This window comes from Sinocyclocheilus grahami, unplaced genomic scaffold, assembly GCF_001515645.1.
Source record: "Sinocyclocheilus grahami isolate Dianchi unplaced genomic scaffold, SAMN03320097.WGS_v1.1 scaffold16.1, whole genome shotgun sequence".
In the NCBI taxonomy this organism is placed as follows: Eukaryota; Metazoa; Chordata; class Actinopteri; order Cypriniformes; family Cyprinidae; genus Sinocyclocheilus; species Sinocyclocheilus grahami.
In genome coordinates, this window is record NW_015505195.1 from 4,650,847 (window position 1) to 4,662,961 (window position 12,115).

Consider the following 12,115-nt stretch of genomic DNA (forward strand, 5'->3'; position numbering starts at 1 on the left):
TCAGCCGAATGCTCAAGCGCTCTTCTTGGTGAGCGTTTAAGTGTGCGGTTAAACACTAGCCTAGAGCGCCATCTGCTGTTAAAAACTAAGCTCAGAATCAATTCCAGAGAGAATCACGATGCATTCGGAAAATCGCAGAAATTATGTATCGTCGCACCCCTAATAGTTATCAGAAGCGAACAACCATGAGGTGCATTCAGATATAATGTCAAATGTCCACAGGAAGAGCACGGCTTCAGGAGCCTGCTGCGCCCTGCCCTGGACCTGCTTGATCGTTCAGACCGTCTTCCCCTCCGCAGACAGGAGAGAAGGTGCCAAATGGAAGAAACTGGTCAGTAGTATTTGCCATTCAGAGAGTTAATTTGCTATATTTATCATTCATAGTTTAGCGGGAGTTCCAAACCTGTATGGCTTACTTTTTATTGTTTTGATCTTTACATGTGGTCTGTCCAATCATATTCTCTCTTTGTGTCTCCTCCAATCAGGTTGAGGTTCAGAGTTTGCTGCTGGCGGAGGTGGTGGGCGGAGCCTCAGGGAACGCTCTCAAGTCAATCAGCAAATGCTTTAACAAGCTGTGGAAGGAGGTAAAGCTACAGGAATTCACTCTGACGTCTTGTGCACTACAGTAAAAAAGACTGAGGGGGCTAAGATTTGTAATGTTTTTGAGAGAGAGTCTCTTCTGCTCACCAATGCTGCATTGATTTGATCAAAAATACAGTAAAAACAGTAATATTATGACATTATTTCTATTTAAAATAACTGTTTTCTATTGAAGTCTATTGTAAAGTGTAATTTATTGAATTTTCAGCATCATTACTCCAGTCTTCAGTGTCACATGATCTTCAGAAATCATTCTAATATGCTGATTTGCTGCTCAAGAAACATCTCTGATTATTATCAATGTTGAAAACAGTTGCTTCATTTTTTAAATTTTATTATTTTAACTGTGATGCATTTGTTTTCAGGATTCTTTAATGAATAGAAAATTCTAAATAACAGCTTTTTTTTTTTTTTAAATAGTAGATTTATACTGTTACAAATTATTTCTGGTCACTTCTGATTCAATTTAATCCATCCTTGCTAAATAAAAGTATTTTAAAAAAGATCTTACTAACCCCAAAATTTTGAATAGTAGTGTGTGTATTTATTTATTTAATAACATAGAAAGCAAAGAAAAGACAGCTTTGCATCTCTTATACAAATACCAAGGCTCAGCATGTGTGAAACACATGTACAATCCACCAGGCCAAGGTTTAAAAAAACAGTACTAAAATTATTCAAATTAAAATCAAAAATAGCAATCGGTGTACCAGAACCTACAGCTCTCTGTCCACCAGCTTTGTTGCTGATTCCCAATGAATACTTCATGATTAAACCTATGATTTAACAACTAATTTAACATGACCATTCCTTCTTTGGCATTTCAAGGTTATTATGCGTTTCTTTCACAGGTGAAAGAACAGCAGATGTAACAACATCAACGTGGCTTTGCATCTATTTGTCTCTATTCTGAAGGAATGACTAAGCTACTGTGCTTGTCCAAATCAGCCATCTACAAACACTGAAATGTGTCAAAATAGGAATTCTAATCTTCAGAGATGAAAAACTGCTCACTTATTCTCGCATCTCTCCGTCTCTCTCTTCTATGCACACGCAAAAAAGACAAGATAACGCCCAGACAAACACAATCAAATAAAGCACAGATTTCAACGTGCCAGAATTATTAGGCTCTGCCAGTGCTGTTTACACATCCTCTATGCCAGTAGTTCTCAACTTGTGGGTCATGATCCAAAAATGTTCCAAAAATCAATGCTAAATTCAAAAAAATATAATGTAACCATCCATGCAAATATTTGAACATTAAATATAGCAAAAATATAAATTTCTCTCCAATTTTTAAAAAACACGTGGCATGTCTTTTGTTTATGACTTCACATACTACACATCCAAATAAAATCTATGGGTATTTTGATGCATAGATAAATATGTGAAAAGTGTAACCGAATCAAACTTAAACTAAACTAAATTGAATTACACTGAATGCAACCGAACCAATGCTGCATTCATTGATCAACTAAATTCAGATGAATTAATTAAATTGAACTAAACTGAACTAACTTCAATTAAATAAAAATAAACGTATTAAATCAAGTTTAAATTGATTCAAAACAAAATGAATAAAAGAACTGAACTGGATTAAACTTAAACTGAGGCAATAAAACTGATCTGAATCAAATCAAACTGAACTGATTTGAACATAACTGAACTGGGCTTGGTAGCGCATCAGGTCGTCACTTGATGTTTAGCAAAAAAATCTGGATTCTGAAGAAAATCCAGTGGAGAAGCACTGTTCTAGGTCTCGTCTTCTCACTTTCCCAATGTCTGCACCATCCAGAAGGTGGCTACAATAATATTAATGAGCAGACAATGGCTGAAATTGTGTGTGGTGCTATATAAGTCATGCGAAAGAATGTTTGCACCTATGCTTGTGTGTGTTTGACAGCAAGTTTATGTGTGATGTGAGAGGCCCTAGGAGGCTCAGACTCTCAGAGAGACAGCAGGACATCTCCTCCCTCCAGCATGGAGAGGCATAATTGAGACAGAATGGCAGGTAGCACAGAGACACACGGCTAGAAGGAAAGGCTGGATTCAGAGAGAATTTTAGATCAGCATTGCTCCCTCTCCACTCCAACAGCTGGACACCCTGCAGATACACTACATCCATGACTCACTCTCATATGGTGCTCTCAGTCTCGAGATCAACACGTCTACAAAGCAAGCAGTATGATGGGACAACAACAAAACTACATCACTCTCGTTATAGACAAAATTACTTCATTAGCTTTGTCATACGCGATTACATAAACATCATTGTTTAGAAAGTCAAATATCCAAGGGAAAAAATTCTGTCTTCCATCTTATTAACTTATCCCTTGCGAAAAAGAAGTGTGCTTAATTGCACACTTGTAGTGTACTTCAAATTATTATTAGAATATTTTATATTAGTATATTTATGACACTTTTAAAAGTGCACTTTGTAATAATGTCAAATTAAATGTTTTTCTTTCAAGTACTTTTTAAATCATTGTTTTAATAATCTTCTGGTGCTTTAAAGAAGTAAACAAATTTTGATGTTTTGACTAACATCCTAAACCACAAGTACTTGATTATAATTTTAACTGTAGTGTGTTATTAAAAATCACATTTTAAGTCAATATATTTTAAATGTACTAAATTGCAACTTCATTACTACAAATATGTAAATACATACAGTATATAATTTAACGCATGACATACAAGTTTCAATGAAAATTTTGTTTAAGTATATTTATGCTTGCCATTACATTTGGCAGTAAATTTTAACAGTATTTCAAAGACAATAAAAGTAATTATGCAATTACATATGAAGATGTGCCTAAGTGGGTCAAAAAGCACACTAATGTTCAGTGAATTGCAATTAACATGCAATTAAATATCTGAAAACATTCAGTTTCTGTAATAAGCACTCTTTTTAAAAGTATGCTAAACGTGTACTGCTTTTTTCACAAGCAATTTGTTTCCAATCATGCATTATTTTTTTTAGTTCCATACCACCTGCTGCTGTCCTCTGAGAAAAATACTTATTCAGCCTTTCATTGGCATTCAATTAATCCCTAAAACCCATTTTGCAATTATATCATTGTATAGCATGTGACTGTACAGTGTGAGCGGACTCCTTCAACAAAGGAGACTTTTGAAGATTACCTACTTGACCGCTTTCAATCCACAGTGAAGGAATGAAAAACAAAATGTATGCTTCTTAAAACTACAGACACAGAAAATGAATTTATATATACACAATACATGGTATAAACATAAATTTAAATAAATTGCAAAAAGTGGAACATACCCATTAAGACATAAAAAGATAAGAACACAAATAGAAGAAAGGAATCTGAACACTATTCTCAAACATAAAACACTTACAAGATCAAAACCAAATAATGCATCTTCCAGGGTATGAAAACTCTGCCAAACAAAACAGAAAAAAAGGCCGACATTAAAGAATAGTCTTCAATTAAGGCTACTTTCTGAAATCTGTTTCAAGAATCTCTTCAATTATTTATAGGCGAGTCCCAACTGTTTCCTTTAATTTACACATTTAAGATTCTCCTTCAAAAGAAGCAACCTGTTCACCTTTCAGCATTAGGAAAGAAACCAGATCTGAAATGATCAAGATAGAGATTGTTTGCTTAGAACGGCACTGCAAGAAAAAGTCCTAATTCAATTTGCTTTCAGGTGGAAATAAATTTAAATGGTAAAGTCAAGGCAAGCTGACAGATTGAATATTGAAAGCATTTGAAATGAGGCAAACACACACATGCAAATAGTTTCTCATCTCTAATGTCAGAAAGCATAAAGTGATATTTATCAACTATTTATTACTAAGCTCTTGCTGTTGTCTCTAGCTCGGTTTGACTCCTTTGAGACCATGAGTAGAATATGTTATCTAGCATCAAATTTCACTGCAAGAGCTTTCCCAGAAATCAAGCCGGTTCAGTCAAGCCTTCAAATACCTGCTGTGCTGCTGGGGTAATCACATCAATGAAACATCTATCTAATGTACGGTACCAAACTAAAAAAATCATGGAGAACTGCCTAGAAGAAAACTACGAATGATCTCTTTATTTCACAACCACATTCATACTGACTGAACACTTCAGCTTTAAAAGTCAATATGAAACACAATTCACAACCTATTTCATGTCCGCAATGTGACATATTTACGTGTCACTCAAGACTGTCGATGTGAAAAAAGTAGGGCGGGATTTGATTGGATAATGACAACAGTCACAGTGTGTTGAATATCAGAACAAAGTCACACCCGAATACCTCCTGAAATGCTTCTGGAACCCACTTATGAGGAGTATTTTTGACTGGGACATGGAGACTGAAGGTTTAGCTTGCTTTCAAGAACATCTCAATGCATCACAATGGCATCACTTATTTTTCAAATCTATCATCATTTGCTGTAATTGCCATCAATTTTAATACATCAGCATTAACTGGCATTGAATTAAGAAACAATTCTGATTTCATGTTGACTTCAAACTTTGACTGAATCCATTATTTGTTTAGAAGAATTGAGCTGCTAACAGTATGGACTATGAACTATTGACTGAATGTGAAGCTCAGGGTTGCACTCACACTGCAGAGGGTCTTTCAGCTTTGGGTGCAGGAGGGCTCTAGGGGTCCCACTGAACAGACTCAACCTGAAAAAGACATGGTGGTTAAAAATAGTAATACTAAGTTAAAATACTTATATAAATGTGTATAAATGTTACATTAGGGGTAACAAATATACACAGTTTGGGGTCAAAAAGATGGGTTAAGGTTAGGTTTGTCACTTTTTAAAAATAGATTTATAATTTTATTCAGCAAGGATGCATTAAATTGCATAAAAAGTCACAGTAAAGACATTTATAATGTAAAAACAAAATATATCTCATATAAATGCTGTTATTATGAACATTCTATTTATTAAAGGATCCTGAAATAAAATACATCAGTTACCACAAAAATATTAAGCAGTACAACTGCTTACAACAATGATAATAAGAAACGTCTCTAGGTTACGTATGTAACTATGGTTCCCCGAGGGAACGAGACGCTGCGTCGAGATTCGCTTTGGGAATGCCCTTGCGTGACCGCGTTCTGAAGCACGTGTCAAATCCGTCCAATGGAGCAGCGAGACATCACGAGCAGGGTGACGTAAGCACCAGAAAGCATAAAAGCGCATCCGGCCGGGCACCACCCAGCTTCGATGAAGTAGCGCCTGCAGGGATGCAGGGAGTATGGCAAAGAGACGCAGCGTCTCGTTCCCTCGGGGAACCATGGTTACATACGTAACCTAGAGACATTCCCCTTCAGGAACTCGAGCTGCGTCGAGATTTTAAATACAAAAAGTACTCCGTAAAGTACTCCGTTAACAAAAGGTACTCTGAATTCATTCAGAAGTCCACCACACTCCGATGTTGGACAGATATGTTTTAGTATGACAAAGAGAACATGAAATTACAGAGCCATTCAGTTCTTTCTTCTGCTGAATAGCGGGCCATTATAATAAGCCCATTTTATTCACTGATTACGGGTTTCAGGATTTGCTGCATAGTCAATAAGACAGTGTGCTTTGGAGTGTCATCTTTCTCACTCATGGAAACGGCCATTCTGGACTGCTCTGAGGTGACCTTTACCTGCCCTCTCCCTGAGAGATACTAGAGTCTGCATGCCCTGTGAAGAGCTGGAGGAGTCCAAAACCTGATCCCACTGCATCCTGGGAACCGTCTGCCCTGGTAGACAGAGACACCAACTCCACCACTGCCACCACAGAACTCAGACACAGGGAAGTGTGGAAGTACACCACCTACAATAAAGAGACAGACAGAGAAAATTATAAAGTTTCACTTTTTTTGACACTGTAAGCAGTGTTTGCTCATGTGAAAGTCAAAGTTGAGTCAAATTTATTTGCATGGCGCTCTTCACAATACACAGTGTAGAGTTGGGCGATGACTACCAAATTGGCATCGGACGATGTCTGCAGTGAAACATTGTGATGGACGATGACAGCGGGGGGAGGGGCGGGGTTAGGGGTGTGTCCGAAGCGTGAAACAAATAACGCGTTCTATGGAGCCACTAAAAGGTTAGCCGCTTGCTAGCGGTAGCCTGTTGCATTACAGTACATGAAAGTTCACTTGCCACATACACAGAGTAAGGAGAAATGTCTGATAGGACGATGGCGAATGATTTGCAGATCCTGAGCACCAATGACAAACATCTAATCTTGTCAAATGTGTGGTAAGTACTGCCGCTCCATAGTATAGAGTCCTTGTGATCACAGTCTCAAAAGTGAAAGTGAAAGTAAAATGAGAGCGCACAATCGAAACCAGTTTCAATAGCGGCTCCCTGATGCCCACAAATTTATATACAGCCGCCTATACTTAGCCAACGATATAATTGCGTATTAAAATATTTTTTTTATCCTCCCATCTCGTAGGCTATTTATTCCTTTTAGGGTTTCCGTAGTACACTTCATTTCCTTTCCGAACACGGAACTGAGATGCGGCGGATTCAGAAAACGTCCTCGAAAAACCCCTAACCTTACATATTAGCAATAATAATAGTGCTATTTGCTTTGGCAAACACCACTAATAAAAAAAGCAAACAAAGGAATCTGAGGTGAGAGGGTAAGTAAACAGAGAGAGAAACACAAGGTTATGGCCATGAAAAAATGTGGCGAAAAGTGAGAAATTGTGTAGGAGGAAGATTAAACCTGTAACTTAACTTTATCAGAGAAAACCCAGTGGTTTGTTGAGAAAGAACCAAAAGAGGATGCCTGGACATAATGATTTGTTTTAAAAAGTGCACACAGAGTCTTGGTCTGACATCTCTTGGAAGAATCTCGCAGAGAATGGCTAAGAGAGCGCAGGCCATCTCACGCTGTTTTCACAGAAAATAAAAATTCTCTCTCACACGCACAGATTCTCTCATAGACTGCAAGTTGAATGTGTAGCCCAAGGGAATATTAATTTCCCAGAATAACAAAGTTTTCTCACTTAAAGCTTTGAAGCCAAATGAGAGATGGAGGCACCCATTAATGTCTAGCAACCACTGAACCAGTTGAACAATTACAAGAAACGCCTACTTACACCACACCAATCAATAGCAGCAGCAGCTCTGATTATGCAGAAGGGGCTTTTAGTGGAAAAAAAATAAAACTCAATCTACACAAACATCAAAGCAAAGAGTTCTGTGAAATCAGCTGAAGAGCAGGGCACAATTAATGCTAGCACCCTGCACACGCAGCACAGCGAGTCATATTTACTTAGGTCATTTGTATGCATAATCCGAAAAAGATTTCATATTTGAAAACTATTAAGACAAGCCTGTCCTTCTCCATGTAACAGCAATTATAAGACAGGCTGCTATATTTCCATAGCCTGATTATTTATGACATTTGCCCTATTTTTGTGGCACAGGCTACTGTTTATGATATAATACGCATACGAAACGAATGTTTATGTGCATCCTATGCAATATTTGAAGAATAAAACCCATTAATATATGTAAAAATTAAAAAATACAAGAAAATTTATGTATATGAACTGCAAAAAATGTATGTATTATGTAAGTTTTTTCATATATTAACAGTCCTTATACTTTAAAAAACATTATACATGTAATATATGAATGAGTAATAATAATAATAAAAATGGAGTTGCTTGTGTTAACCAGCGCTACTACTGATAGAAACAATTATATGCATTTCAAGTGTGTTTGGCATTTATGTGAATGATCTTCAGTGAACAATTCTGCCAAAAATAATGTCATTTCCTGTAGCACCCACTGTATTTCTATTCTTGAGTCTTCAGATCATGAATCTTTCATGGAGCTTAAACTATTTTAAGCGTCGCAAACTCAAGCTCCTAAAATACTGAACTACAAAGATTTAAATGTGTCCGTTTACAAGTGATTCAACAGCATGCAGAAGTGCTCTGGCTGATTTATTGGGCTATGTGGGTCGATGGTGCTTGAATCCTAAAATCAGATCACAAGAGCTCCTGCTAAGTTTGAGTTGTGTGGGTTGAAAGGGTTTTAAACTTGAGGCTAGTTTAAATGCAGAGCAGAGGTTGTGCCATTGATTGAATTCACACTACTTACAGGCCCTAAAGAGGCATAGAATAAAGTACAGGTTCACATGGATCAGAATTCAAACAAAAGCAATGAAATAGAACCATGACAGAAGTGCTTAGAGAGTGCACTGATTCAGTTTTTCATACCACAGATTTTGAACAGCATCTGAAATGTTCAACCATTAGAGACCCAAGCATTGATGATAATTGTATAATTTCATCCTTCTCTCATCATTGAAAGTGTTTTTATTAATCTATTGGTTATGACAACATTCTATCACAACATTATGGGAATTTAGAAAAAAAACTAAAAACAAACAAACAAACAAACAAAAAAAAATCCTTTAAAGTAATAGCTCGCCCAAAAGTGAAAATTTACTCTCACTAAACCGTTGCTGGTCCCCATTAACTTTAATTGTAAAATACTATGTGTTCAGCAGAAGAAGAAAAAAATCTAACAAGTTTGGAACAACTTGACGTTGAGTGAAATTTTCATTTTTGAGTGAACTATGCCTTTAAGATTTAATTCCATCAAAATGCTGAAAAATATAAGATAACATTTTATAGCTATCACCTAGTAATAAATAGTTAGTATTATGTAATCAACTTTTCCAGTTTTGCTACAGTGGGTCTCTGAAGGTCAACCTCAGTATTTCATATAACCCCTTCTGCATCAGTGTTTTCGAGCATGAAATGGGGGTTATGTAAAATTCAAAGGAAACTTTTCAAAAATGCCTTTCACTGCTTTACCTGTCTCCTGCTCATAACCTATGACATGTTCTTGTTTTGTTTGTACTCTAAACTTCAGATGAACTGCAGTGAGCTGAATAAACATTCTTATATGAATCTGTACTCCGAGTGATTGCTCTCTAGTGGAAATAGAGGGGGGAGTTAGGGGGTGTGCCCAAAGCGTGAATCCATATTTAGAAAGGCACGGAAAACAAATAACATTTGCTAACGATTGCCTGTTACATTACAGTACTTAATTTCACTTACCACATAAACAGAGTTAGGAGAGATGACTTAGGACTATGGCGAATGATTTGCAGATTCTGAGCACCACTGACAAACATCTAATCTTGTCAAATCACAATATAACTGTTTTACTGTGTTTTTGATCAAATAAATGTGGCTTTGGTGAAAAAAACAAAAACAAAACATAAATCTTATTGACCCCAAACTTTTAAAGTATGAATAAATACATATAAACATATAAAATATTCAAAAAAATAGACAGAAAGACAGACAACACAGCAACATTTAAGCAAACATTACACCAAAAAGTTCTAAATTATACAAAATAAAGCAACAGATATGAGGGTGCCAAGACTGACACTAAAAGTGACCACTTTTCCAGGCGGTGTGAAACAATTGTCAACTACAAAATTGCTCCACTCTGTGATTAAAATATATTAAAGTTGAAAAGTTCTTTTAAATTGTAATAAATAATCACAATATAACTGTTTTACTGTGTTTTTGATCAAATAAATGTGGCTTTGGTGAAAAAAACAAAAACAAAACATAAATCTTATTGACCCCAAACTTTTAAAGTATGAATAAGTACATATAAACATATAAAATATTCAAAAAAATAGACAGAAAGAAAGACAACACAGCAACATTTAAGCAAACATTACACCAAAAAGTTCTAAATTATACAAAATAAAGCAACAGATATGAGGGTGCCAAGACTGACACTAAAAGTGACCACTTTTCCAGGCGGTGTGAAACAATTGTCAACTACAAAATTGCTCCACTCTGTGATTATGTGCTGCAGTATTTTGTTGCGTAAACTGCAAACACTCCAAAGGTGGGATGAAACGGCACTACCCAACGGACAGCAGAGTGCAAACCGGTTTTGACAATATAAACCAGGCCAATTTGTACAAAGCTGCACAAACCAGTAGGAAAGCGCAGCATGAGTTGTGAGACGCGTTTAAATTAGTCACAAAAATTCCAGAAATGGTTGAATGCTTAAAGAGCAGGTCATATGGTATTTTAAAGTGTCCTAATATTAGTGCTGTGTTCGATACGACGATGTATCGTCACAGAGATTTGACGATACGAGTATCGATACAGCTGGCCCTGAATCGATATTTTGGCACGTGTGCAGCAGAGGACCGAGCTTAATTTGAATACAAGAACAACTTTTAAAATTGAGCAGAAAAGTGCGAGGTTTCAAAAAAATTATGAATAGAGCATTATAGGTTATAACAAGGTTTAATCTGGCCGCAGAGGAACACAACTGGGTTGCCTGATATAAAGAGACGGAATGCCCGAAACAGAGCTTCCCACTTGCGCAATATGGAAATATCTGCTAAGACTTGGCAACCATGTGCACGCGCACTCTCTCGCCACTGTGGATAAACGCGCTTGCTTTCTGAAAACACCAGCTTTAGTTTTATCTTGCAGTTTAGCGATCTCCACTTCAATATTCTATTCTCAGAAAAGTGTAATTCATCAAGTGTTAATTTATGAGAGAAAGAGAGAGAGAGAGAGAGAGAGAGAGAGGGAGAGGGAGAGAGAGGGGCTGTGTATGTATGAATTACCACCTTTTTACCGTTTCTATTCATCAATGAAACCTGAATAAAAATGCTTCACAGTTAAATATTGACCAGCCCAAGTTTTCTGAAGGATCATGTGACAATGAAGACTGAAAATAAATTAGCTTTGTCGTAACAAGAATAAATTTCATTTTGAAATATACTAAAATGTAAAAAAAAAAAATGTTGTAAAACATAAAAAAGAAAGTACACCTTTAAGTATAACTTCAACTGACCACTAACTATTTCCACACAAAAAAAACAGCTTGACTAGTATCTATATACAAGAAGTTATAAGCTTGCCAGGCTACAGTTACAAAATATGTGAATCACCCTTCGAAATGGCACCAGTGGTGCTTTTCTTGGCCATGTTCAGTCATAACAAATCAGGCTTCATCTTTGCACTCTGTGGTGTTGGACATTTACACTAAGAATGAAAAGGCTTTGAAGCCAGCTGTAAATATATGATGCCTCGATGGGCCACGAGCATCCCAAACACACAGAAGGTGTAGCAAATCAATACAAACAACTCAATTAAGTTGAGAAGGATGTGCAAAAGGCGTCTGAGGGACAAGGGGCAGATGATTCAGTTTAAGGGACATCTGAACCCTGCAGGTAAACTTCGATGACCTCGCCGATCAATACTGCAGTGCTGACGGGATAACCTGGGTTAACCTCCTCTGATCACCCACCATTACCGTCTTTCGCTAACACGTGCAGAAATTTACACAGTATGGTGCCTATGGAGCCAGCAGAGAGACGAGTCGACCTAATCATTTTACAGTGGATTAAGATGATCCATGTGTTACCGAATTGATTTATTAAAATTCTGTAGCTCTGAGAGACAAGTCAAGCATACTGAGTGGAGAACGGTTCCTTTTGAAGCATTAAAAGGAAATCAGG

The 12,115-nt window shown here is 36.7% G+C and overlaps 1 protein-coding gene across 1 annotated transcript in view; it reads right to left on the bottom strand.

Moving 5' to 3' along the window:
• Positions 1–12,115, bottom strand: part of LOC107550077 (nephrocystin-4-like) — an 86,717-nt gene that overhangs the window by 57,732 nt on the left and 16,870 nt on the right. Inside the window, exons 3-4 of the mRNA XM_016231306.1 lie at positions 6,234–6,403; positions 5,188–5,252 (exon numbers count right to left, since the gene is read on the bottom strand). Coding sequence (XP_016086792.1) covers positions 5,188–5,252; positions 6,234–6,403 — 235 coding nt within the window. The remainder of the gene's footprint in view (positions 1–5,187; positions 5,253–6,233; positions 6,404–12,115) is intronic.